This window comes from Acomys minous (assembly GCF_964271855.1).
Source record: "Acomys minous genome assembly, chromosome: 16".
In the NCBI taxonomy this organism is placed as follows: Eukaryota; Metazoa; Chordata; class Mammalia; order Rodentia; family Muridae; genus Acomys; species Acomys minous.
Window position 1 is genome coordinate 84,002,637 of NC_140498.1, and position 27,814 is coordinate 84,030,450.

Below are 27,814 nucleotides of genomic sequence, written 5' to 3' on the forward strand. Positions count from 1 at the left end.
GGTTGGGAGCCAGGCCATGGCGGAGTCCCCTGTGTTCTGTGGTACACAGGACAGCCTCTGCTTCAAGGGCACACCAGGACATGCTTGGCCCCTGCTCTTAGGCTATACAGCCTGTATAGGCCTAATGAAAGATGCATTCACAGAATCCTCTAGGCTGGAGCTCAGGCAGAGCCAACCCAGCCTGTGGTGGGGGACAGGCTGCCAGAAGCAGCCTCTTTCTCGTTTGCTCAGGCCGCTAGGGCTCTCTGCGCGTCTCCTGGGGCCTGGGTTCCTGGCCAAGCCCTGTCCATCTTTCCTGGACCTCTCCCATGCTCAGCTCCTCTGCCACTGGGCTCCTCAGAGTACATCGGGGCCTCGGGAGCTGGCCGCAGGGTCCCCACACCGTTGCAGCTGCAGGCTGGAGGAGAACCAGTGGCGAGGCCGGCCAAGGCTACAGTGCAGCGTGGTGCGGAAGGAGCTCCGGGCCAGTTTGGGGAAGATGATGGCAGTGCTCCCGAAGCGCAGGGCCCGTGGGCGAGGCTCCAGGGTGAGCTGGCTGCGGTAGCTGCGCCACGTGCAGTTGGGCACTGCCACTATGGTCTCGCTGTAGGCTGTGACCGTGGGCACCGGCGCGTAGAAGATCTTGTCTCGGAAGTATCTCTCCGAGGTGTAGGTGACCTCAGAGTTGCAGCTGGGGAGGACAGTAACGAAGGGGGTGTGAGTTGCCCACCACCCTCGGTGGCTAGCCTTACACAGAACCCCCTTCTTGACCTTGACTGTGAAGGGTCAAAGGTGAAGGGTCAAAGTCCCAGCTGGGAGACTAAAGAGTGACAAGCAGCACAGACAACTGGACCCTAAATTGGGGGGGGGGGGAGACAAAAAAAGGACACAATTGGGATGATGTATGCTATTTGGGTGGTGGCAGCTTTGTGGCACTGGGATGTGGCCATAGAGGATTTATCTACGCTGTTGGAATACTGCCGCACGCAGGGGTTCGGGGGCCAACTATGTCAAAGGTCACGTGGGAAAGCAAGTTACACCCCACACACACAGTCTACTCCCAACTTTGCCATATTAGAAAGCCTGCAAAAGTCCCCACAACCCCTCCTGGTGAGTAGCTTCCCCCGTTCAGAGGGGTCAATCAATGACCTCAAAGCCACTTCCACGGTTTCTGGTTTGATACCACCAAGGGGGTGGTAGCACCTAAGGGTAGGAGTTGCTGAGCCCCAACCTGGCTGCTCTGCCCACACACAGGCACGAACCCCTGCACCCAGCTCTGCAGATGCCCCCCCTTAGCTGGGACCCACCCACCTGGCTCTTGACCCACTCACCGGATTTCATGGGCAGGTTCTGGGTCCACCTTGATGCTCTCCCCAAAGAACACAGGCAGCAGCCGGGTCCTCATTTCCGGGGCCAGGGGATTTTGGAAGAGGGGAGTTGCCTATGTGGAGAGATGACAGAAGAGAAAGGATCCCTGTTTGTACCCTACCCATAGTGCTAAGAACAGAGGTCCAGATAGACGCACCCACATGCCTGCCTACATGACCTGATGAGGGTGGAGCATGGCGTCAAGAACCAGCGCCCCAGGTGGGATTAATGCGTGGTTCCCCGGGTCAGGTAGAGGCACCTGGATCCCACGGAACCCCGGGCAGTCTCAGGTCTCGTGGTATTAGCACCAGCTCCTGCCGCACAGCTCCCGGAAGAGATGTCTACAGAAATAATACCAGTGAGGTTGTCTGTAGGCCGTGTTCCTCCCAGATGCACAGAGCTAAGTTTGCTGAGTGCCCTGGGGACAGGTGCTAGGTCCCATATGGCCTTGGAGGAGGAAGGGCGTGAACATGGGCTAGGGCTGTAGAAGTGGGCATTCCGTTCAGCTAGGTGGGTGCGTCAAGGAGCCAGGCTGCCTCCCTTGTGTTTTTTTTAGGTTCTGCTCTACTTCACAGGGCATCTCTGAGCCTTGTGCACGCTCAGTCACCCTGCTGTGACTGGGCCACACCCTCAGCCTGCTGCCCCTCTTGGGTTTACCTGGACTGAAAAAAACAAAAAACCAAAAAAAGCCAGCTCACGGGTTGGGGTACTAGGTTGGGCATCAGAATGCTTGTCTAGCATGCGTGTGGCTCTTTGTATTCCACCTCCAGGACCCCTTGAATAGATGGTCGCTTGTGAGCCCAGCACACAGGAGGAGGGATCAGGAGGTTCAGAATTCAAGGCCACAAGTGAGTGCATAGAGAGTTCGAGGCCATCCTGGGCTACATGAGTGGCAGGTGAAAAGAGGAAAGAAGCCGGGGGTGGTGGCGCACGCCTTTAATCCCAGCACTCAGGAGGCAGAGGCTGGTGGATTGCTGTGAGTTCGAGGCCAGCCTGGTCTACAAAGTGAGTCCAGGACAGCCAAGGATACACAGAGAAACCCTGTCTTGAGAAACCAAAAAAAAAAAAAAAAAAAAAAGAAAGAAAAGAAAAGAAAAGGGAACTCAACACTCCTGAGCCTGCTGCCTGGGCCTTGGCCGACCTGCGGCAGCCCCATTCCAGCCAGATGCCTTACAGGAATCTGCCAGTCAGACAAAGCCCAGTTCAAGTGGAAGGAGCCAGCTCTCCAAAGGGCCCCATTGGAAAAACAGTTCAGCTGCCTGTGGGGAGGAGGCTGCAGGCACTGAGAGGTTTAAGACAGAGCCCAGGTGTCCATTGGGCCAAGGCCTGGGGGCAGGGCAGCTGGACATGGCCCCTGCGATTCTGCCTAAGGTTCCAGGCCCAGACACCAAGGGAAGCCAGTAGCAGCCACTAGCCACCCCCTGTAGAAGATTTCTTCAGTCAAACCCCTGGGTAAGGGTTGTTTTGAAAATATCTTGTCCTACAGGCTGTCTGGCTAAGCCCACAGGAAAATTGGGTGGAAACCAATACTCCCCTAGAGATTGGGGTACAATCTAACAGTCACTATGGGGGGGCTCTAATACCCTGGGGGCACACAGGGTGTACACACTGCCTCACTAGGCCTCCTGGAGCACAGAAAGACCCAGATGGGTGGCCACCCAGGGTTTGGGAGCCACGGTCCAGTCTAAAGAGGTTCTCCAAGGGGCTGCAGGATGGCTGGGGTGGGGGGTGGGGCATTAAGAGCATCCACTGCTTTTGCAGAGGACCCAGGTTCAGTTCCCAGCACCCACATGGCCGCTCACAGATACCTAACTCTAGGGCAGTGGCCCGTTCTGGTCTCTGTGGGCACTGGATGTGTACGCTCTCGGTGAACTCTGAGGCCTCCAGCTGCAGCTAGCAGGGCCTCAGTGTGACCCCCCAAGTGTACCACCTGCATGTGGGATCCACTCCCGGGGATCTCACTGTTCCCTTGCAGCTCTGGGCGAAGGGCAGAAATCAACCCCGATACCACCTTCACCCACAGTGGTTCTCCCAACTGGCCCTGACCCCAGCCTTGCCAAGCCACGGGCAGGCCAGGGCAGCTGCCTAACCCCTGGGCAGATAGTGGCGTAGAAACCAGAGCTGGTCTCCGCAGGGCAAAGGGCTGAGGCTCTGAGTTTATAAATGGGCCATTGACTGCCCAGCCCAGTGATGGTAAACAGGTGTGGTGATACGGGGCCTGGCACCATGGGGGGAAAAAAAAAACCCAACGCCACAGAGAGCGATAACACACCGTGGCGGCCCCACCAGCACCTGGTAGTGTTCTGGCCTAGCTAACCAAGATGAACAGAAGGTACAGCCCTGGAGCTGAAGTAATGCGATAGCCCATGGAAATCATTAGCGCAATAAGCACCCATTAGTGAAGGAGGGAACAGAGCTACTGGCTGCTGCGAGAAGGACCATGGATATGCCAACGTCTCTCTCTCTCTCTCACACACACACACACACACACACAACCACAGGGAAATTTTGTAAGGGTTCAGATGGGTTTCCACAGGACACCCTTGGCAGCTTCTGGTTTGTTGTTGGTTTTTTTGGGTTTTTTTTTTTCTTTTTTTTTTTGGTTTTTTTTGAGTCAGGGTTTCTCTGTGTAGCCTTGGCTGTCCTATACTCGCTTTGTAGTCCAGGCTGGCCTCGAACTCACAGCGATCCACCTGTCTCTGCCTCCCGAGTGCTGAGATTAAAGGTGTGTAAAATGAAGACTTACTCCATAGACCAGGCTGGAACCCCCCCCCCCAGCAAGCCTCCAATGTCACCCCCTCCCAAGGGCTGGAATGACATCAAATGACGTCTCAACTCTGTCCACCTGGCTGGCCTGGGACCCCCAGCAATCCTCCTGTCTCACCTCCCAAGGGCGGGAATTAAACTCTTGATTGTCTTTAGCTGTGTGTCAAATACGTTTGCTGCAGACCAGGAGCTCCTGTGGTGGGCTGAGTCTCACCTGGGCCCAGGAGGAAATGAAGCAAGCGGGGGAGGGGCGGCATAGCAGCTCCAAGTTCCTGCCCTCCCTGCAGGATGCGGGAGTTGCGGATGGCAGGTCCGGGGGGGGGGGGGGGGGGGGGCTTTTGTTTTTCACTCTCAGTATGCCACACCAGGCAGCTATGTGAGACCAAAATGCCATGTGCTTAGGGAGATGTCCAGGAGGGGCCCTGTCAAGGGCCCAACAAAGGCTGCAGATAACCTGATGCCTGACGTGGGAGATAGCCATAGAGCCGTGTAATTAGAAGGAGAGGTCTGGGCTGGAGAGATGGCTCAGCAGTTAAGAGCTGAGGACCCAGGTTCGATTCCCAGCACCCACATGGTAGCTCACAACTGTCTATAGCTCCGAGATCTGACACCCACAGACATACATGCAGGCAAAACACCAATGCACATAAAGTAAAAAAATATTTTTTTTTTAAAGGAGTGGTCCCCCAGATGAGTATTCCCAGTCCAAGCCAGGCAGACTGGTGATATTGTCCTCAAAAAGATAGTTGAGTCCCAACCCCACTGCTATGTGTGGGAACCTCCAATAAATATGGTACCTCTATAGGTGTGGGGGTGCCCTGGGTTAGGGTGGCACTAGCTGGATGACAAGTGTCCTTAGAAACGACAAAAACAGAGTCGGGTGAAGATGGAGGCAAGTGTTGCTGCTGCATCTTAAATCAGCATGCCACAGATTACCTACCCCAAAGCCATTCACTGCCCCAGGGATCTCACCAAAAGCCACAGATTGTCACTGGACCCTGGATTACCACCCCACCCCACCCCCCACGGAAGCCAGGAAAAGTCTTCACCACTCATGGAAGCAGCCCAATTCACGCATTGATTCTGAAAGTATGGCCTCTGCTCTAAGCTACCTGTTTGTGGCACCTCAGGCGCAGCAGCCATCTCAACCAGTCCCATCGATGGTGCTTTCCCCAGAAGCTGGCTGTTTGTGGGTCCCCTAGACACCTGTCTGCTCCTCACAATGAGGCCCCAGGTGAACCTCTTCCTGGCAGGTGTCCCAACCACAGGGGGTCTGGGATGTGGAGACCAGCTGGCAGATCAAGCCACCAATGGGGTTAAACAGAGCCTGCTGGAAGGAGACCCCGGGCAATCTGCCTGCCTCCCCCACACCCTTTGTAAACAGACTTACCCCTGCTGGCTCCCAACCACAAGTGCCCACATAGGCTAGGCACCCTGGACCACGGTCTGCTGAGCCCTGTCCTCTTGGCCCATCCATGGTCCAGTCCACCCATCCACCTGCACACTTTCCGTTCAACCTGTGCGTTGTCCACCCATCCGTCCTGACTCCAGGCACCAGCCCTCGGTCCCTTTCTCTCTCCTACTGGCCTTTGCAAAAAATGAAATCGCAAGCCAGGCATGGTGGCTTTAATCCCAGCACTCAGGGAGGCAGAGGCAGGCGGATCGCTGTGAGTTCGAGGCCAACCTGATCTATCTGCAAAGTGAATCCAGGGTAGCCAAGGCTACACAGAGAAACCCTGTCTCAAAACAAAAACCAAACAAACAGAAATGAGAACACAGTGGTCCTAAGAGTGACAGACAGCTAAGCCCCAAAGTACCCTTCCCACTATACTTGGACCAGGGCCCAGATCTGCACCCACCTGGGAGGAGGAAGCCAGCCTCTCCCAATACTCCAGAGTGTCCTCAGAAGCACACTTTATCCTGCACTACCGGAGCTAGGCTTTCCTGTGAGTCAACCAGGAGAACCTGAGGAGGTGGAGCCTGTCCCAGGCAGTGGCTCCCTGCTGGGCTTCTTGTCACCTCCTGTGATGAATCCATAGTGAGTCCGACCTCTCTATACACACAGGGAGGCCCCCAGGCCAGATGCCAAAAGTCACTGGCAGTCCCGTGGGGGGAATAAAACTAGACAGGGGTGGGGGCAGGGAGCAGTTGTCTAAGTTGCTTGTCAAGTCCTAGGAGCCTCTTTCCTGACGTAGACCTGTTGTCAGGCAGCAGGTCTCCCAACCATGCCTGCCCCACACACCATAGTTTGTGATGTAAGTACAGGGGCAAGAGGGCTGGGGGGCGGGGCGGTCAGCAGGGTCAGGCTGCTTTCATCTCAGTCCTGCCCGGCTGGCTGAGCATTCTTGGAGTGAAGGTAGCAGGCAAATAGCCCTCACTCCAGCCAATGCATCCTCCTCTCCTGGGGTCACATGGGAGAGCAACACACACACAAACAGCCACTGTGCACTCCCCCCCCACATGCACTTTTCAGTTACACCCCTGGTTGGGGGTTTCTAATTTGGGGTTCCTAGGAGCTATTAGTACTATTGAATAAAAATAAAAGACAACTCAGCCAGGCGTGGTGGCGCACGCCTTTAATCCCAGCACTCGGGAGGCAGAGACAGGCGGATCCCTGTGAGTTCGAGGCCAGCCTGGTCTACAAAGTGAGTCCAGGACAAGCCAAGGCTACACAGAGAAACCCTGTCTCGGAAAACCAAAAAGTAAAATAAACAAAAGACAGCTCTATTTTTCAAAATAAATCAATAAAAAGAATTCGTTTCCACCCTCAGCTGAGCCTAGCAGGGCCTGACTCAGACCCTCTTCTTGCCTCTGAGCTCTGCCACTCTGCCACAGGACATCGGCACATGCCATCCTTAGACTGAGACACGCTTCAGCCCCATATGCCTAAAGCCCACTCCCAGGCATCATTCCTTGCCGGCCTGTCTATAGTAGTCATTCCTGGCTCTTCGTCACACGGAAGGAGGTGACTGTAGCTCCCCGCTGGACCGGCACTGATGCTGGGAGGGCCCCAGGGGCCACCTGACTACTTTCCTATAGCAGCAGAGTTCCCAAGATGTGGGACAGCCTTCTTTGTTTACTTTTGTTGTTGTTGTTGTTTTTCAAGACAAGGTTTCTCCGTGTAGCCCTGGCTGTCCTGGACTCGTTTTGTAGACCAGGCTGGCCTTGATCTCGCAGCGATATGCCTGTCTCTGCCTCTGCCTCCCGAGTGCTGGGGTTACAGGCGTGCACCACCACCATGCCCGGCTCAAGACAGCCTCCTTTTATCCCATATAATAGATGCATTGACTGGCTATCAGCCTGTCTACACCACTGGGCCTGGGAGTCACCCAAGCAAGGGAACAAGATGCTGTTAGGCCACAGAGTAGGAAAGTAATGAGAACCCAAGGACGCGGGAACCCAGGTGACTAGTAACTAGTATGTGGGGAGTGGGATGGGGCCGGAGCTGGGGCCCCAGACCTGTGGAGAGGTTGCCATGGCTACTACCGCCTCTCTTGATTAAGAGCTGCACCTGGTGGGGGTGGGTGGTGCTGGAGAGATGCCTCAGTGGTTAAGAGCGCCGCCTGCTCTTCCAAAGGTCCTGAGTTCAATTCCCAGCAACCACACGGTGGCTCACAACCATCTATAATGTAACCTAGTGCCTTCTTCTGGCCTGCAGGTAAACAAGCAGACAACACTGTATACATAATAATAAAATAATTCTTAAAAACAAAAAAAAAAGCTGCACCTGGACCCTAGAGCTACATAGTTTGTTTCTCTGTTTAAAAATTTAAACGGCCATTGACACAGTTTTAAAAGGGGCGGGGGCGGGGGGGGGGGGCAGGTTTAATTTCCTGGTTCTGTTGTGCTGGGCTTCCCTGCCCAAAGTCACAGAGCAGGGCAGGATAGCTCCAAAGCTGCCACCTCCATAGCCAGAGACGGAAACAATAACACCAGCCGAGCCAGGCTAGCGAGCCAGAGCTGGGCATGCTGTTCTTACAGCCGCCTCCGGCTGCCTGGGAAGGCATGGGAAGCATCCAAAATGCCTTGCGGAAAGAGGCTTCTGGGTCACATGGAATTAGAGCGACATCTTCCTGGTACCTTCTTTCTGTAACCCAGAATATTCCCTGGAGTACCCTCCTAACCCACCCACCACCCACCAGGTAGGAGCTCTGGCCTGTCCAGGACACAAGCTTTTGTTTCTGTCTCCAACTCCAGAACAGCGTTGCTCACTTATATTAACTCCGAATGTCCTTAACCACCCTCCCACAGTCCCAAAAGAAAGACAGAAGTTCAATTCAAGCCGGGCTTCCAACTCCCCTGCCTGCTTGAGTCACCTGGGGAGATTTAAATAAAAGTTCTGACACCTAAATCGCGCCCGGGATTAGGGCAATGCCTGGAGTGGGAAGCAGGCTGGGCATTGTTTAAAGCCTCAAACGCTTCCAATGCCTTGCACACCTTGGCAGGCATGGGAGGCCATCAAGCCACAGGGTTGGGGACATGCCACAGGGCTCACACATTTAACCTCTGCTCTGTTCAGCCAGTCTTTCTTCAAGTTGCTCGCTCTGCCCCTATGCTAGAGAAACCCAGGCAAAAGAAAAACGCAGCCAGCCAGCCCCCAGAGTCCCGGCTCCAGGGACAGTACCACGCACAAGATGAAACTCAATCGAAGCTTTGAACCCGAGCTGGGTTTTCAAACATGTCTCAGCTTAGTAGCCCTTGAGAGGTCAGAGTCAAGAGGCCAGGAGGCAGCAATAGTAGCAGCAGCAGCAGGGATGGGACCCACGGACAGATAACCACAGCAAGCCCCTATTGTAGACAGTAGACTTTGGGGGCACCAGGACACTCCTGTGTACGCCAGCCCACCAGCACCCACCCCGAAAACTCCCAGGCTGCAAGTCCTGGTGAGCTCTGGAGCAACTTTCATGCCCGCTTGAGGAGGGAAGACACCATGCTGCCTTCCGCACTGCCGGGTCCCCCACGTCTTACCGCTGGTACCTCGTTGGGTCCTGGAGGCTCAGTGCTGGCCCGGGAGTCCAGGGTGCCGGGCGACAGGGCATAGAAAGGAGGGCTAGGGCTGGGACTGGGTGGCAGTCCGGAGTCAGGACTGTCTAGCAAGCCGTCGCGGCTCTGCTCCCGCGTGTCCCCCATGGCCTGCAGATGCAGGTGACCCACCATGACTGGCAGGCACGGGGCGCGGGCCCCAGCAGTTCGGGTCCCCGCCACCACCGGGCCGGAGGGGAGACGAAGAGGCTCCCTCCGGCCTGCCTGAGGCTCCAGCTGAGACCCGTTCCCGCAGCAAACGCCTCCAGCCGCCAGCTGAGCCTCCTTTCCCAGGCACCGCCCCCTCCCCGCCCTCCTCCGCCTGCGCCTCTCGCTCCCGCCCCGGCCACCCACCGGGCCCCGGGCAGGGTGAGGGTTGCAAGGTCTCCAGCTTGCAGAAGTCACCCACTTCCCTATGGTGTTGAGTGCTGACTTGGGTCCACAGCCACCTCAGCAAGGACTCTGAGCCATCAGTGGCGCCCTTGCTGGCTCCCACACCTGGCCTGAGTCTCCAAGAAAAGCACCTTCTTCAGTCGGCGAGGGGTGGGGGTTGGGGGGGAGCATTTACAGTGGGGGACCGAATGATTAAAGGACCCAGGGTCAATATCTGCCCCAGGGGCCAAAGGGTGCTCCTTTTTACTCCTGTGACTATCTTCACAGGGAAGCCGGGGGCCACTTGGTCCCAGGAAATGAGGGACACCCTGTGTGTAAATGGTGCTTCTCCCCACCAGCTGTTAATCCTCGCAGTCGGCCTGTGAATGCTGGCTTGCCTCTGAGCTCCATTTTCTGGAAGAAGTCGAAGGACAGAGGTGGTTAAAAGGTTGCCCAAAGGCTGGCCATGGTGGCCCACACCTGTAATCCCAGCCCTGGGGAGGCAGAGGCAGGAGGATCACTGTGAGTTCGAAGCCAGCCTGGTCTACAAAGTGAGTCCAGGACAGGCAAGGCTACACAGAGAAACCCTGTCTCAAAAAACAAAGCAAAGCAAAACAAAGTTGTACAAAAGCGAGGTGAGGGAGCAGGCGCATTTCCAGAATGTCAGGTGTCTCTAAAACCTGGTTCCTTACCTTCCTAATGCTGCTACCCACCCCCCGACTGCGATGCTTTTTGTCACTTCTTAACTGTAATTTTGCTACTGTTATGAATCATAATGTGATTACCTGTTTTTCTGATAGTCTTTGATGACCCTTGAGAAGGGATCCTTTGATTCGCCAAGGGGTCGCGACCCCCAGGTTGAGAACCACTGCTCTAAACGGCCTCACTCAAGGACAGGGTTTCCTCTATCCTGTCCCACTTTACCACAGGAGCTGAAGACATGGTTCCCATTGTGCCCACTTTCCTGGCAGGGACTGCAAAGCATCCCACCGCTGCCTGCCTCCAGCCTTGCATCCGCCCACAGGAGCCTAGACTCTTACAAGCAAATTACTTACAAGGATGCCAGAGTGGCATATAGAGTAGGGGACATGTGGCCTCTGCTAGACCATCTACCCCATGTCTGCTGGACAAAAGGGAGGGACCCCAGAGTGGCCCCTAGCCGTGCATCCTCCTCTGTGGATTGGCCAAGTCCTCTGCCCCCCCCCCCCGCAGGTGTGCCTAGGCCTGGACACAGGTGCAGCCAGCTGCTGGCCTGCCCTCAGAACCACCCAGTGGGAGGGGGTGATACACCAGGCAAGACGGGCTGGGGCTCAACAAAGGTACCACCCGCGGGAATAGTCAGAGGCTTGTGCCAGTCAATCAGGGAGGGCCTCTCCGAGGCAGCTGCGCTGGAACAGAGTTAGAAGTAGAGGGAACAGTGGGGTGCAAGGCCCCGTGGCAGGAAGAGCGAGGTGCCTCCAGAGGCTGTCACAGTGGAGTGACAGTAACAGGAGTGGAGTCACAGGCCCTGGCGCTGAAAACGCGTACAGACCATATCTGTGTCATTCAGAATGAACTCCGGCCTTTGGGTGCCTGAACGGAACCCACAAGAAACTCCGCTCAGGAACCTCTTAACCACAAATGGTTACTGCACTTCACAGGGCGGAGTTGGTGGCAGTCCTCCTCTCTGGAATATGAAAGACAGTACTGCCTTTCCCAGTGCTGGGTGCTGGGTGCTGGGTGCTGGGTGCTGGGTGCTGGAGCCTCGATACCACTTGCTCTCTAGGAAAACTCCTAATCTCTTAAATGTTCAACAGCCTTCGGAGAACCTTCTGGAAGGCACGGAAGGTGAGCTGAGAACAAGTTAAAGACCAGGACTTTGAAAGTGTAGAGTGGGGCTGGAGAGATGGCTCAGTGGTTAAGAGCATTGCCTGCTCTTCCAGAGGTCCTGAGTTCAAGTCCCAGCAACCACGTGGTAGTTCACAACCATCTGTAATGTGTTCTGTTCTGCAGATAAAGTACTCATATACAAGAAAGAAAGAAAGAAAGAAAGAAAGAAAGAAAGAAAGAAAGAAAAGAAAATGCAGAGTGGTGGTGGCACACACCTTTAATCCCAGCACTCAGGAGGCAGAGAGGCAGGTGGGTCTATCTCTGTGAGTTTGAGGGCAGCCTGGTCTACAGATCGAGTTCCAGGACAGCCAGAGTTAGACAGAGAAACCCTGTTTCAAAGGAACAACAATAAATAAATAAATAAATAAATAAATAAATAAATAAATAGTGCAGGGTGCCCAGGCTTGCTTCATCAGGCTAGAGAGGTGTCTGAGCTGCTGAGACTCTTGCAAGAGGGCCAGAGTTCAAATCCCACCACCCACCCACCACCCAAATTCGGCTGCTCACAATCACCTATAACTCCAGTTCCAGACTGACGCCCTCTTCTGGCCTCTATTGGGTACCTGCACTCAATGTGCATAAACCTACACACAGATGCACACAGGTACACACAATTAAACATCTTTAAAATGACTTTTAGACACGACAATAAAATTTGTCCTGATTTCTCTGATTGCAGGCCTGGGAGTTCACCTCCTACATTCCCGACGTCTGTTCCATTTACTCTGAACAGAGACACTCGGACATCCGTGTGTCCTTTAGTTCAATGCTATCTGACTTCTGGAACTTTCCCTATACCAGCACACAGATGGCTTCCCCTGAAAGGAACCAAACTGTGCTGTGTAATACGGAAGACACATGGACACCAATGGGCAGGAAAAAAAAAATCTAGCCTCATTGCAAATGTCAAATACCCAGCGAACGCCCACGCAGGTGACCGTGGCCGTGACCTCTGACTTACGGAGCTCCACAGCCACAGGCATGGGGCTGCAGTCCACTGAAAGCCAGTACTGTCACGCTTGACTCCTCCCAAGGCCAGATGGCCTGGAGACAGATGTCAGACATGAGAAAAGGGCATGAAACTTCCACAGACACGTGTGAGCTGAGCTGGCTGCAGGCAGCGTCTTAGAGGGAGGGGCCAGATTGAGGATGTCAAGAACACCCCATCTTATCAGTGTCACAGAAAGGGGTGAAGCGGGCCAGCAGCTGGCCGGGCATGCTGCACCCACAGTTCCAGACCTCAAGGCTCTAAAGTAGGAGCTATGAGTAGGGTGGATGGGGGTGAGGGGCTTGAGGCAAGAAAATGACAGGGGACACAAATATGTCACAGGAAGGGTCTTTACGTGCATGTGTCTCAGGATGGGGAGAAGGGGAGCCATCTCTGCCACTCACACTTCTGGGAGGGGAAGGTGCCTGAAGTTTACCTCTGGATGCTTTGCAGGGAAAAGCTACTGGGAAAGGCAAAGGGGCTAAGAAGTAAATACAAATGGCCTTTTCCTGGGGTGCCACCAGCCACTTAGGCCAAGCCCCAGTGAACTAACTTTCCCTAGAGCAGCAGGGCTAGGCTCCCACAGACTACTCAAAAATGCACATCCATGGGTTGTACTCTAGGCCTGCAAACTAGCCTGACACTCAAGGTGGGAGTATTTTTTCCCCATTGTTATGTAGACAGTGATGGAGTTGGAGTCACAGAGGCTCACAGAAGTCACATGACTCAGGTCACACAGCGTGGGAGCCAGGCTGAAGGCTGCTCTGACTTGGGGGAGAGGCTGTCACTGGACCCCAGAGGGACATGAAACAGGGAAGGCAGAAAGATTGGTGTCCCATGGCCTTCAGAGAAAGCTCCAAAGCTAACAGGCTTGGGAAGAGGGCAGCACCAAGGATGCCAAGCTGCAGGGAAAGCTAAGAGCCAAGACTTGTGACGGTCCACAGGTCACCCTGCCTTCTTGGGCATCTCCAGAGAACAAGGCTGGGCACCCTGCTCCCGGGGAGCTCACACAGCCATCCACACGTCTTGTTTTTGTTTCTTTGGTTGGTTGATTGGTTGGTTGGTTGGTTGGTTTTGTTTTTTTTAAAGATTTGTTTATTTATTATGTATATAGTATACATCTGCATGCCAGAAGAGGGCACCAGATCTCATTATAGATGGTTGTGAGCCACCATGTGGTTGCTGGGAATTGAACTCAGGACCTCTGGAAGAGCAGCAGTCAGTGCTCTTAACCATCTCTGAGCCATCTCTCCAGCCCCGTGTCCCGTTTTAACTCCACATTACAGGAGGGTCCTGGTCTGCCTCCCCCACCACCACCACAAACCCTGGGTGCTCTTTCACCCATGCTCCTGCTCAACTCTTCCCGGTGACTCACCCCAATCTGAAAAGACTGGCCCAATATGGAGAGTTGAATTTCCACTGCAGAGAAGACGCTGACCACCCAGAGGGCACCGGTTGGTCCTCACTGCGTTCAGCATGGCCAAGGGGCCATGCCTGGAGCCGACTCTGTGGGCCTCCCTAGGCATAAGGAGTCACCCATAGAGAAGAGACATCATCCCCAGAGAGGACAGGTACCCGTGTGAAATTAATCCATGTAACGATAATTAGTCCACCAACCAGTCCAGCTGGTCAGTTATTGGGGGATCGAGGGGGGTCGCAACCTGTACATAAAGACATGGGCGGGAGAGAGACAGTAGCTCAAGCGAACAATTGCTTGTCAAGAGCTCGTTTATTAAAGGTAAGGGCAGGCTTTTTAAAACCTGCTTTAGGGCGGGCGGGGTACGCAAGGGAGTAGTGGAAAAGTACAAAATCTTCTGGGTTGAGCCCCGGGAACATTTGCAAGGGGAGGGGTCTTCCAGGTGAGACAAAGCAGGATGTCTCTGTGAATATCTTAAGATCAGATCGCTGTCTTCTCAGGACTAAGCCGGATGCCTTGCATACCTAATGAGTGGCCCAGCAGGATGTTTGCTGCAAATACTGAATGGGTGGGAGTCGGCCTCAGGCCTTTTGGTCCCTGGCATCTTCACCCCTTTTGTTTACTTTGGCCTGAGGGAGACCTTACAGCCCAGCGAATGACCTTTAGGAGGTCACCAGTCATTGTTACAGGATGGCGGTATATTTAAGAATCACTAATGTCCAATGTTTCAGGACAACAGTTATTCTGGACCGGCCAAATTCCCAAGGAGAGGGGGCCTCGCGATGGCCTGAGCCTGCTAGAGGATCGATGCTCAATCTTACCACGCCTATGGTCTGTCCTCCCACCAAGGACCGACCGACGTCTGATAACCGAGACTTATTCGATCGCTCCGTCTCTGACTTACCAGGCACTATCGCGGGTCAGGTCAAGGTGGGCTCAGGCCAAAAGATATAGGGGAGGGCTTGCACAGGTTTATCAAAGGCACCGAGGGCGCAACCAATCTCACCATCCAGCATTCTGCATCCTCGGGAACTGCAAAGGCCGCCCATAGGAACTGCAAAGGCTGCCCATAGTTAACGTAGGTGTAGGTGAAATCTCCTGGATGGAAATAGAAGTCTCATTTGAGTCCTCAGTCTCCAGGCTGCGGTAGTGAACCTGGATATTCTTGGTGGCAGCTTCAACCTGACTTTTAACAAACCCTGTAAGACGGTTTAAAGTCCATGGGCCAAAGGATAATAGAAGGAGAACACCAACGAGGGGCCCGAGCAGGGTGAGGAGAAGGGTAGTAAGCCAGGGGGAGGCAAGGTTAGGGTTGGGGAAATTCCCCCTTTCAGAAAATTTAAAAATGAGTCGGGGTCATGAATAGTAAAACGGGGAAGAAGAATAACAAGGACACACCAGTCTTTGGAGGAAAGGAAGGTAGGGGCATAGACGATCGAGGTTAAACCAGAGGAACAAGCAAAATGGGTGTTATTTGGCGCGAGAATGTAGGGGAGGGAGAGGTCGGGAATGACAGTCTGGGCGCGAACGTCGCTGAGGGGAAGAGGTTGGGGGAGGGAGCATATGGGGACCCAGGAGGCAAGTACCTATGCCGGAAACAGGCTGGAGGGTAATGCGATTGTCGGGAGCTAAGCCGGTGAGGGTGGGGTAACATTAGTAAAGAGCAAGGTGGAAAGAAGAGCAATACCCTCGTAAAAGGGCGGGGAGGGGGAGAAACACATCCAACATTCAGGAAATGACAAGGAGGAGTCATTCATTTTTTTTTTTTTTTTTTTTTTAAGGCCCATATGGAGGCATTTGTCAACTGGGGAATGACATCAGCCGAAATGGGGGGGGGGCCCACGGGGAGGGTAGGTCGGAAGGGAGGGGGTGGGAGGGGAGGGAGGCATGGGGGTGGCGGGTTTGGGGGGGGGGCGGGTCAGGAGCAGGAACGGGAACAGGATGATGGAAAATATGATTAGGCCCAACCACTGCAGCGCCCTTACTGGGTACCTTTTTCAGGAGGTGTAACCAAAACGTAAGTCCAAAATCGTACTCTGATTTATAAACACGGAGGCCCCATTCAAATCCACGACCCGTCCAAATGGCACGTTTACCGGGCTCAGTGAAGCGAATGGTCAGGGGGTTGCACCAGCCATTGGTGACTGAACGAGCTACATTGCAAAGGTCTTTAAGGGTCCCAAGAAGAGGATGGCTTCCAGTACGTGTCGCCAGTGGTCTCACACCCCCAAGAGGCACAGTAAAAATCTTGGGCCCCACCACAGCGATGAGAGGGTCCCGGGAAAACATAGAGCCCTCCGGCCCAAGCAATCCCATCTTGGTGTAAGGTTTTGTGGAGCATGATGTGCTCCAGGTCATTACAGCAGCCGGGACTGGGACCACCAACCGAGCGAGAGAAAAAAAATGTCTTCCACGCCCCAAGAAGAGGGGCCTCCCAGGGCCAGGGCACAGAGGTCAACCTGTAAATCGAGCCACTGGGGATTAATGCCCTGAGAGGAGGAGGAACTAACAATATCTCCCGCTTGGTTAATAATGACCCAGATAAAATTATAGATTGTATAAGGCTGAGGTTGGCGCAGAAATGCGGCGAGAATCACTTCAGGGAGGCAGAGGCAAAGGAGCGACGTGGTGAGTAGCAACGTGATGCATCGGCGGTATCTTTTTTATCCTAAAAAAGAGCACAATTACATCTTTTCCTCAGGGGAGTTCCCTGGGAGAGGGGGGTTAAAAGGTTTGACTAGGCGCTCAGGTAACCAGCGCGCATTTTGTTCTTTCTGATCATAAATGCAGGCATGACCTTTGCCCCAAATAAGGACTGGGTCGGGTCCATGCCATCGGTGGGTCAGTGGATCCTTCCACAGAGCCTTGGCATAGGTGGAGGAGGTGGAGGAGTGCCAAAGGCGATCGGCCGCCGAATGGCCAAGATCATCCTTTTGTAGAAAATTTAGGATGAACAATGCATGATTGAGAAGCAGGCGAGGCCCTGCTGTAGAGGGATATAGGATTCCTTTGGAAAACTGTAATTTATTAAGCATTGCTTTAAGTGTCTGATGGGCCCTCTCGACAATTCCTTGTCCTTGGGGATTGTAAGGTATCCCCGTAACATGTTTAATCTGTAGTTGGGCACAGAAGGACTTGAAGGCAGAGCTTGTATACCCAGGGCCGTTATCAGTCTTTAAGGTATAGGGTTTGGGGGCAACAGTAAGGCAATATAAAACATGATCAATAACATCTCTAGTAGCCTCTCCAGCGTGCGGAGAGGCGCAAATAAATCCACTAAAAGTATCTATAGACACATGAATATACTTAAGTTTCTTAAAAGAGGAGAAATGAGTAACATCCATTTGCCAGACCTGTCCAGGCATGAGGCCACGAGGGTTGACTCCCATATGTGGCTCGGGAAGAAAGGTGACACATGCCTGGCATTCTTTAACAATAGCCCGGGCTTGTTCCCGAGTGATGGAGAACATGTGGCGGAGGCTTTGGGAATTAAGGTGGTGGAGGGCGTGAGCCTCCCTGGCCATAGCAACGGGGTCACTGGCGGATGGAACGGCCAGCCCTGAAAGCAGGGGGCGCGTGGCTGAGTCCACCTGGGCATTAAGTGTAGTCAGAGGCCCTGGCAGGGTAGAGTGAGCGCGAATATGACCAACGAAAAAAGGCTGAGAGCGCAAAAGAATAAGCTGTTGGATACGGGAGAAGAGAGGAGAGGCATTAGTAGCAGGCTTAATACGAGGAACCGTCTCGAGGAGTGGAACAGAGGATGCTACATAGGCACTATCAGTATATAGATTAAAGGGAGTATGGGGAAGCAATGTAAAGGCGTGTGCAACAGCTTCCAGCTCAACAAGCTGAGCAGAGGTATGGGGGGTTTGTTTTTGCAGGATAGCTCCGTCCACAGAAAGGGCAGCAACCCCGGTAGAGGAGCCATCAGTAAAAACCAGGGAAGCTTGGGGGAGGGGTCTGGAGCGGGTGACTCTCGGGAAGATGACAGGTTGTCGCTGCAGGAATTGAATTAGTTTATCTGGGGGATAATGATTATCTAATAGGCCGCAAAAAGAAATACAGGAGACCGCCCAATCATCTGAATTTTGAAAAAGCCACCTTATTTGTGTGGCCGAGTAAGGCGTGATAATAGAGTGAGGGTCCCTTCCGAAAAGCCTGGTGGCCGCTTCCCGCCCCTGTCGAATGAGAGACGCAACCAGAGTAGGATAGGTAGGAAGGACCTTAGTGGAGGAGGAGGGGAGATGAAGCCAAAAGAGAGGGGTCCGTTGCCAGAGCAGTCCTGTGGGGGCAAAGAGGGAAGGAAAAATTATGAGCGCGAAAGGCTGGGTAGGGTCATAATAGGAGATGGACTGGTGGAAGATGGCGTCTTCGACCTTTTGTAGGGCCACTGAAGCTTCAGCAGTGAGACTGCGTGGTGAAGAAGGGTCAGAGTTGCCTTTTAAAATATCAAAAAGGGGTTTAAGCTCTCCAGTAGTGAGCTTAAGGTAGGGGCGCAGCCAGTTTATGTCCCCCAAAAGCTGCTGGAAGTCATGAAGTGTTTTAAGGGTGTCTCGGCGGAGCTGGACCTTTTGGGTCCTGACTGAAGAGGTCCCAAGTTCATAGCCCAGAAAAAGAAAAGGGGGGTGTAGTTGTATTTTGTCTGGGGCAATTTTAAGTCCCAGATGACCCAAACTCTTAACAAGTTCCTGGGTGACGAGAGAGAGCTCAGCCGTGTTAGGGCCAGCAAGTAAGATGTCATCCATATAATGAATAATATATAAATGTGGGTACCTAAGGCGTAGCGGGTCGATGGCCTGGGCTACATATTTTTGACAAAGAGTGGGACTGTTGGCCATGCCCTGAGGAAGTACCCGCCATTGAAATCTGGGTGAGGGCCCAACATGATTAACAACAGGGAGGCTAAAGGCAAAACGTTTGGAATCGTCAGGGTGTAGGGGAATGCAAAAGAAGCAATCTTTAAGGTCGAGAACAAGTTTATGAAATCCTTTAGGGATAGCTACAGGAGAGGGGAGACCAGGCTGCAGAGCTCCCATGGGCATCATGGTCTTGTTAATTTCCCTGAGGTCCTGGAGGAGTCGCCAGGCACCATTCTTTTTTTGGATGACAAAAATGGGGGTGTTCCAGGGGGAAGTAGAGGGCTCAACATGGCCTGCATCAAGTTGCTCCTGCACCAGCCTTGAGGCTGCGGCCAGTTTACGGGAAGGAAGGGGCCACTGATCGATCCAGACAGGAGAATCAGTTCTCCAAGTAATTTTATCGGCCTGGAGTGCAGGGGGAGAAGTGGCCCTTATAAAAAATTTTGTTCATATCCCAGCCCTTGGCGACTAATCCTAGGCATAGGGACAATGGGCTCGAGACGCCCCTGTCCCAGCTTGCCGAGGCCCTGGCCTGGCAAATAGCCTTGATCCAAAAGCTGATGCGTGACAGGAGAGGAGGGGCTATAGATAAAGACCCCCATCTGAGAGAGTATGTCCCGGCCCCACAGATTAACGGGTAACCCTGGGACAATGAACGGTTGCACCGTCCCTGTCTGGCCATCAGGGTCAGTCCAGCGAAGGACCTTAGAACTTTGAAGGGTATTGGTAGATATTCCGATGCCCTGAAGGTGAGTAAGGGAGGGCTGACAGGGCCAAGACGAGGGCCAAGAAGATTGGGACAGGACCGTCGAATCTGCCCCGGAATCAATGATGCCTTCAAAGGGGCGGCCATCAAGCCTTAGTGTAAGATGGGGTCTATCAGAAGTTAAGCGTTGGACCCAAAAAGCGGAGGGGGGCAGGGAGGGAGTCGGGGTGGCGGGAGGAGAGACAACAGAGTCAGCCAGGGTTAACGGAAGGGCCCAGGCCAGAATCTGACCAGGAGAGATGGAGAGAGGGCCCTGGGTAGCGGCGGCAAGGAGGAGCGTAGGAGAAGGGAGCGGGTGTTTTAAAACGAGGGGATAGATGAGTAGCCCGATAAGGGCAGAAGAGGCACGGCCGAGGACCAGGAGGGGAAGAGGGGGAGGGTTTCCAAAGAGGGCGACAGGCAAGGACAAGGTTCCATCCTCGGGCGTCAGTATTGTAGAGGTGGTGGCACGGAAGTCCAATCCTGTGGGGGAGGGCAAGGGGCCGCCGCTGGAATGGGAGGTTGGGTTTGGGAGGTGGGGTAGGAGGTCTGTGGATGGAAGCGGGTCTGTAAATTGGGGGGAGCCTGTGACACCGGTCCCGACGCAGGCTGGAATTGGATAGGGTGAGGGGCCCGGGACTGGCCCCCAGAGGAGTTTCCCGAACGCGGGGGGAGAGGGTTACCCATGGCATCAACAGTGGAACGGCAGGTGTTCGCCCAATGACGACCTCTACGGCAACGAGGGCAGAGCGTAGTAGGGGGGGGCCGGGCCACAGGTCCCCGGGATCCAGTGGGTGGCGGAACGACCGGCGGCTGTCCAGCCTGTGAGGGTGGGCGGTTACGCTCATTTGGGCAGGCGCGGGCAAAATGTCCCGGTTGGCCGCACCGGTAACAGGAGGCCCCGCTAGGGAGGGCTCCGACGGCCATAATGGCCTTGGTAAACTTATCAGTTAGGGGATCAACCTCTCGGCAAAGCTGAATCATCTCATCAAGATCCCTGCCCTTATATTTGTGTCTAAGAACTGCCTTACAGGCTGAGTTGGCATTTTCAAAGGCCAATTGTGTAAGAAATTTACTGTCGGTCTGGCCAGGACCAAGGGATCTTTCTGAAGCCTCCAGGAGGCGCGCAGCGAAGTCGCTGAAGGGCTCCTGAGGTCCCTGAAGAATCTTGGTAATAGGGGACAGGGCGGAGCCCGTGGAAGCAATAGTTCTCCAAGCAGCGAGAGCGGCAGAACTAGAATGTGAAAGTAAGGAAAAGGGGAGTGCACGCTGTTTTTCGTCAGTGGCATATTTGCCCTGGCCAAGGAGTTTGTCAAGAGACCATTCACGGGTCTCGCGATGTCCCTGCTGTACGTTTTTTCGGATAAGGTCACGGCAACGATCAGCCCAGTCCGCCCTCCAAGAAAGGAACTGTCCTCGAGTGAGGACAGTCTGTGCAGTGGTGATCCACTCGTTGGGCGTTAGATGACCTCCATCTGCCAAATCATCAAGGAGGGAGAGTGTGAACGGCGCATTAGGTCCGTAACTACGGACAGCCGTGTTAAGTTTTTCTAGCTTTTTAAATTTGAGTTTATGATAAGCAGTGGGGGTAGGGTCAGGAGCCGTTCCACCACCTTTCTGTTCTCCCTCCGAACCTGAGGAATCATGCTCACTATCAGAATCTACAAGGGCCGCGGACGACTGGGAGGGTGTAGGGGCAGGTGGGTCTCCCAAAGCAGCGCCTGAATCAATGGCCTCAGTTTTCGCCCCGCTCAGGGCGGGCTGGCTCTGGGAACGGGTGACAGGGAAAATAAACGGAGCTGTGGAGGAAATGCGCGTTGTTAAAAGCGAAAGCCGTTGTTGAAGCTGAAGAATCTTCGTCGCATGGGAGATCTGGTGTTGGAGATGAGCCTCCGTCTGGCAAAAGCAGTTTGGGAGGGAACAAGGTGGCGGGAGCCGGGAGGCAGGGTAGGGCTTAGTAAGGGGAGGGGGAAGAGTGAGCAAGGTAGAGGAGGGAAAGGTTGGCGCCGCGCGGAGGAGGCCATCATCGGAATGATGTCGAGCAGCCTCCTCCTCAAGGGTGGCAGCAGCATCCGGATCCAAGGGCTCATCTGGGGCCTGAGAAAGGAAAATGGCGGAATGGCGGGAGGCGCGTGAAGGGGCGGCCGACGGAGAAGGAACAGGAGAGGCTGGCGGACCGGATCGGACAGAGGGTGCCCTTTTTGGGGGAAAAACAGGGGCACAAAGTGGTGAACACCCGCGTTCCATAGCGGAAATGGGGTCCTCATGGGTGGGAGGAAGCGACGGATAGAGACGGCGGGAGGAAGGGGAAGGCTTGGACGCAGGCGCAGGGGAAAGATTTTTTAAGGGCTCCGAGGATGTAGGAAGAGAGGAACCCTGCAAAGAGGAACAGGAAGGAACACGAGAAGGAGGGAGAGATTCGCGCAGGCAGAGTTCAGCCACGGAGAGGAGCTGCCTCTCTCCGCTTTCGTTTTCGCCGGACTCAATTATGTCCCGTATAAGGCCCCAATAAGAAAAAATACTGTTCGACACCGCTGTATTACCATCTTTTTTAATAAGTGCATTAAGCTCACGCCCCACCTTCTGCCACTTTTCAGAATGAATAGTAGGTCCATCAATCATGAACCAGGGACAGGTCTGGTCAATAAAAACAAAAAACTCAATCAAATGTTTCTTTTTTACCCTAATACCTCTCTCTCTGAGTACGTCCTTTAAGCCTTTTATGAACTTTGCTTCCTTGGACAGCGAATGGCCCATTCTTGAGATATGCGAACGGATGACTCACCTAATGACGAAGCCGGCCGGGCGAGCTCGGCTGGTCATGAAAACTCCTGTGGACCGGTCCCTTAATCCGTTCGGGGAGAAACCCGCACCTCGAGTCCCTTCGTGGTTGCCAGATGAAATTAGTCCATGTAACGATAATTAGTCCACCAACCAGTCCAGCTGGTCAGTTATTGGGGGATCGAGGGGGGTCGCAACCTGTACATAAAGACATGGGCGGGAGAGAGACAGTAGCTCAAGCGAACAATTGCTTGTCAAGAGCTCGTTTATTAAAGGTAAGGGCAGGCTTTTTAAAACCTGCTTTAGGGCGGGCGGGGTACGCAAGGGAGTAGTGGAAAAGTACAAAATCTTCTGGGTTGAGCCCCGGGAACATTTGCAAGGGGAGGGGTCTTCCAGGTGAGACAAAGCAGGATGTCTCTGTGAATATCTTAAGATCAGATCGCTGTCTTCTCAGGACTAAGCCGGATGCCTTGCATACCTAATGAGTGGCCCAGCAGGATGTTTGCTGCAAATACTGAATGGGTGGGAGTCGGCCTCAGGCCTTTTGGTCCCTGGCACCCGTGGCTCAAACTTTAGTTGTTTTCTTCTATCACATTCCAGAAAGAGGTCCTCTTAGTTTAGGCTTACTATTGCTACGAAGAAACACCGTGACAGTTGGGGAGCAAAGCATTTATTTGGCTTACACTTTTTTACTGTAGCCCATCACTGAAAAAAATCAGGATAGGAACTCAGAGAGGGCAGGGATTTGATGCAGAGACCAGGGGGATCATTTTTAACTCCTTGTCATCATGACTGGCTTGCTGCTTTCTCTTCTTTCTTCCTCCCTTCCTTCCTCCCTTCCGAGACAGGGTTCCTCTGTGTAGCCTTGCCCATCCTGGAATTAGCTCTGTAGACCAGCTGGCCTCAGACTCAGAGGTTCACCCATCTCCCAAGTGCTGGGATTAAAGGTGTGTGCCATCACTGCCTGGCAATTCAGGCAGCTGCTTTCTTACAGAACCCAGGGCACTAGCCCAGGGATTGTACCACCTACAAATGGGCTGGGCCCTCTTCCATCAATCACGAATTAAGAAAATGCCCTAGAGCCGGATCTTATGGGGGCTTTCCCTCAACTGAGGGTCTCTCCCCATTTCAGGTAACTATTGTGTGTCAAGTTGACATAAAACTAGCCCACACAAGGGTCCAGGCAGACAGCATAGAAGAGCATCCCTGGGTAGGTCAGTAAGGCCCAAGGAGTACAGGCCCTTCTCCCCACCAGAACTCCATCCCACAGCCCAAGCTGTGTCCTTAGAAAGGGTCTCCTCACACACACGTGTATGCACATACCTACTCACACACATGTACACACCATTCACAAATGTATGCATCAATACACACGAACTCACGCAAATGCACGTACCCACTCACATAGACATGCACACTGTTCTAATTTTGGTTTCCATTGCTGTGATTAAACCCTGACCAAAAGCAATTTGGGGAGGAATGGGTTTAATTTAGCTCACAGCTTATAGTCTATTGCCAGGGGAAGCCAGGTCAGGAACTCACGGCAGGATCCTGGAGGCAGGAGCAGAGGCAGAGGCCATGGCGGTTGCTGCTAACTGGCTTGGTTTCCCTGACTTGCTCAGTCTGCTTTCTTCTACACCCCAGGACCACCAGCCCAGGGGCAGCACCATCCACAGTGGGCTGGACCCTCCCACATCAACCACAAATGAAGAAAATGCCTCACAGACTTGCTCACAGGACAATCTGATGGAGTCAATTCTTACTGAGGTTCCCGCTTCCCAGGTGACTGTAGCTTGTCAAGTTGACAAAAAACTAACCAACATACATGGAGGCGGGGATGCACATACGTGCCCACTCACACACACACTTACATACACCTATATGTACCCGTATCGCATGCACAGGTGTACATGCACACTACACACTTGCTTGGCACATGCAGTGCACAGGCACACATGTTCACATAGACACATGCATATTCTTCAGCAGCAGAGCAAGGGGAAGGGGACGACGGTGTGGCACATGCCTCTGGCCTCCCATGAACTCCACTGCATCCTCGGTCAGCTCGGTATTTGAAGTGACTGCCAGAAAATGTGAGTGGAAAGAAGAGGACAGAGAAGGGACCTACAGTGGCTTTTTCACCCCCCTGAGACAGGGTATCTCTGTGTAGCCTTGGCTGTCCTGGACTGGCTTTGTAGACCAGGCTGGCCTCGAACTCACATCAATCCGCCTGACTCTGCCTCCCAAGTGCTGGGATTAAAGGCGTGCGCCACCACGCCCAGCTCCGACAGTGGCTTTTTATCTGAGCAGCAGGTGCTGTCTTGTCTGTCCTGGGGACACTGACCAAGAAATGACACTGAAGCCCAGCATCCCGACACTGTGGCATTCCAGACTGGATGTCTCAGCAGGGCCCCTGACCTGAGCCAGAGGCTGGCCCTCCTGCCTTGAGGATTAGTGTCTTCTTGGTGTCTGGGTTTGCCTGGGAGACTCTCCCAGTGCCTGGCTTAGGATCCAGCTTGAGCCACAGATATCCCTGCTCGGCTAATGATGCCATCACCGCGTTTAGCTCAGTCCTGGCCTGTGGACCTCTGTCAGAGAGCCTCTACTCAGCTCTCACTCCCAGCCCAATGGGAAGAGGCAAGGGTAGTGTGGTGACCAGGCAGCCGGGGAAACCCAGGGCTTCAAACAGAACAACAAGACAAACGAATGGCCTGGCAGAGCCCAGAGCTGTCCTGGGACTCACTTCTTACTCTGGAGGCTGGTCCTGGCTGTGGGCTTGCCGTTTCACACCCCAGGCTTCAAGGAGCTGCTGGTGAAAAGGTCCTTTCTCCAGTGTATGTGTGTGTGTGGAGGGGGGTCAGGGGGGAGGGGAGAAGGTGGAGGGATGAGGGCGCCAGTTCCCATAAACAGAAACCTATTTATGTTCTGAATGCAATTAAATAAAGCCTGGTGAGGCAGTCAGTGATTAAAACACAGAACACCCTGCAGGCCAGGTGTGGCCACCAGCCAAGGCCAGAGTTCCTTAAGTAGCCAGAGGCCCCGTTTTTGTTTTGTTTTGTTTGGTTTGGTTTGGGTTTTTTTTGGAAAGTTGCAACAATCATGCGATAAAAAGCCCAAACCTGAAGCCCTCCCCTACCCCAGCCCTGGGATGTGAGTGTGTATATATATACACACACACAAGCACATATCACCTCCAGTGTGCACAGGAGGCACCTCGCTGTCCAGTGTGTAGAGCCACTTAAAAATCAGTGCGTGCTTTCTGGACCCTCAACCCTACTTAGGCAGGACCTTCCAGAGACAAAGATGGTCTGTCCGGCTCCAGAGCTCTGAAGGAGGGGTGTCCATGTAGTGGGTAAAGTTGCAGAATTTCTGCTCCTATCAGATCACCCCGGCTTGTCCAGTGATGTCCTTCAAAGAGAATTTTCTTTTGGGGACAGCTCACTGCGGTGGGGGGGTTGGGGCTCTCTGCCGGTTGCTCCCAGGCATAGCAGCCCTTTCGCACCTCCAATAAGGCATGACACTTATTGCAAAAGCGCCATTGAAAGGCAGAGACCATATCACGGGCAACCGAGGGCAGCCTGACTCTCTGTGCTGTCTTGTATGAAAAGACAGCCGACTGTAAGAGCTCCGGAGCCAGACATGGTGGCGCATGCTGTCATCCCAGCGCTAGGGAGTGGGGACAGGAGTTCAAGGTCATGCTTGGCTCCACGGGGAGGTTTAAGCCAGCCTGAACCGCATGACCTTGGGGGAGAGCAGGGGTCCAGCACTCTTTTCCATCCCAAAGACACCAAGAAGAGATTTCCAGGCCACTGTCCCCTCAAGTGGCTGCTGTGTGTGCCAGACAGCGTAGCAAACAAATAGTGGCAGTCACCTTCCGAGGAAGAAGCAAGTACAGGCCATGCGGTTTTCCAGCTGAAAGTGCAGACAGAGAGCTGTGTGTAGGAAGCCGCCTGGCGCCATGCCTAGGCAACAGGAAAGGCAGAGCTGGGATGCTGGGCGTGGCTGTGGGGCTGGGCAGGACAGCTTGGGCTCTAAGCAGCTGAGAGCAGGCGACCTTCCTCCTGGGGGCAGCTTCCATCAGCAGGTACGGGTTAGGAACTGGCTGTATGCCAGGCCAGATCTGGTCTCTAGTCCAGGGGCTGGTGTGGAAAGGGAGAAAAGATGATTTCAAAAGACAATTTCAGCCAGGAAGTGGTGGTGCATGCCTGTAATCCCAGTACTTAGGAGGCAGAGGCAGGCGGATCACTCTAAATTTGAGACCAGCCTGGTCTACAAAGCAAGTCTAGGACAAAGACCCCAAGGTACACACTGTTAATACTTTTTGTTTGCTTGTTTTTGTTTTTTTGGGTTTTTGTTTGGTTGGTTGGTTTTGGTTTGTTTGTTTTAAAATTGTATGTGCATTGGTGTTTTGCCTGCGTGTATGCCTGTGGGAGGGTGTCAGATCTTAGAGTTACAGAAAGTTGTGAGCTGCCATGTGGGTGCTGGGAATTGAACCCAGGTCCTATGGAAGAGCAGTCAGTGCTCTTAACTACTGAGCCATCTCTCCAGCCCCTTGGTTTTGGTTTTTCAAGACAAGGTCTCTCTATGTAGCCGTGGCTGTCCTAGACCTCACTATAGAGAGCAGGCTGGCCTTGACTTCCCCTGCCTCTGCCACTCAAGTGCTGGGATTAAGACATGTGCCACTATGCTTGGATGTTTTTTGTTTTTCCGAGACAAGGTTTCTCTGTGTAGCCTTGGCTGTCCTGGACTCTCTTTGTAGACCAGACTGGCCTTGAACTCACAGTGATCCACCTGCCTCTGCCTCCCAAGTGCTGGGATTAAAGGTGTGTGCCACCACCACCTGGCTTGCTTTTTAAATTTTTTTCAAAGAGTTGTTTGTTTGTTTACAGGGTTTCACCCTGTAGCCCTATCTGGCTTTATACTTGTCATCTTCCTGTGTCAGACTTCCAGGCACTGGGACTACAGATGTGCACTCTAGATCTGATTGTGAAACAATCTTGATACGAGGAAGCACATGGAGCCAGGCAGGAGTGAAGGGAGAAGGCTGAACAGAAAGGACAAGAGAAAAAGGACGTGGGAGGGCCGGCAGTGGGCGATCCAGGAAAGGGAAGAGGAGGTTCATAGAAAGCAGGGAAGACAGCTGTGGCAAAGGGCAGGGCAGTCGGAAGTAGGCGAGTGAGGGCAGCCAGGCAGGACCATGAGCACCTGAGGTCCAGTGGCCCTGATGTCCTCACACACATGCTCAGGCCTGGCGCTCTGCTCAGTCTGTGTGTCTTTGGTTCTTGCTTGTCCAAATGGGTCAGAACATTACAAAGGCAGGAGCAGATTCTATACAGTGCATCCTGCGTGGATGGAGTGGGCTCAGATTGTTCGCAAGGATGGATGGGTGGATGGGTGAAATAAGTGAGTAAGTGGGTGAGTTGATGGATGGATGAATGGATGGATGGGTGGATGGATGGGTAGATTGAGTGGATGGATGAATGGATGGGTGGATGAATGGATGGATGGATAAATGGATGGATGGATGGATGGATGAATGGATGGATGGATGGATGGATGGGTAGATTGAGTGGATGGATGAATGGATGGATGAATGAGTGGATGGATAAATGGATGGATGGATGAACGGATGGATGGGTGGATGGATA

General features: G+C 53.6%; 1 protein-coding gene across 4 annotated transcripts in view; it reads right to left on the reverse strand.

Moving 5' to 3' along the window:
* Positions 1–274: 274 nt before the first annotated feature.
* Positions 275–27,814, reverse strand: part of RFLNA (refilin A) — a 108,785-nt gene continuing 81,245 nt past the window's right edge. The window contains exons 1-3 of one of the 4 annotated variants that reach the window (XM_084762054.1): positions 9,091–9,422; positions 1,311–1,420; positions 275–670 (exon numbers count right to left, since the gene is read on the reverse strand). In XM_084762054.1, coding sequence (XP_084618180.1) covers positions 337–670; positions 1,311–1,420; positions 9,091–9,270 — 624 coding nt within the window. In that variant the 5' untranslated portion in view covers positions 9,271–9,422 and the 3' untranslated portion in view covers positions 275–336. Of the gene's footprint in view, positions 671–1,310; positions 1,421–8,968; positions 8,990–9,081; positions 9,423–27,814 lie in introns of those variants that run through there. The other 3 variants (XM_084762053.1, XM_084762056.1, XM_084762055.1) reach the window with 3 other exon arrangements.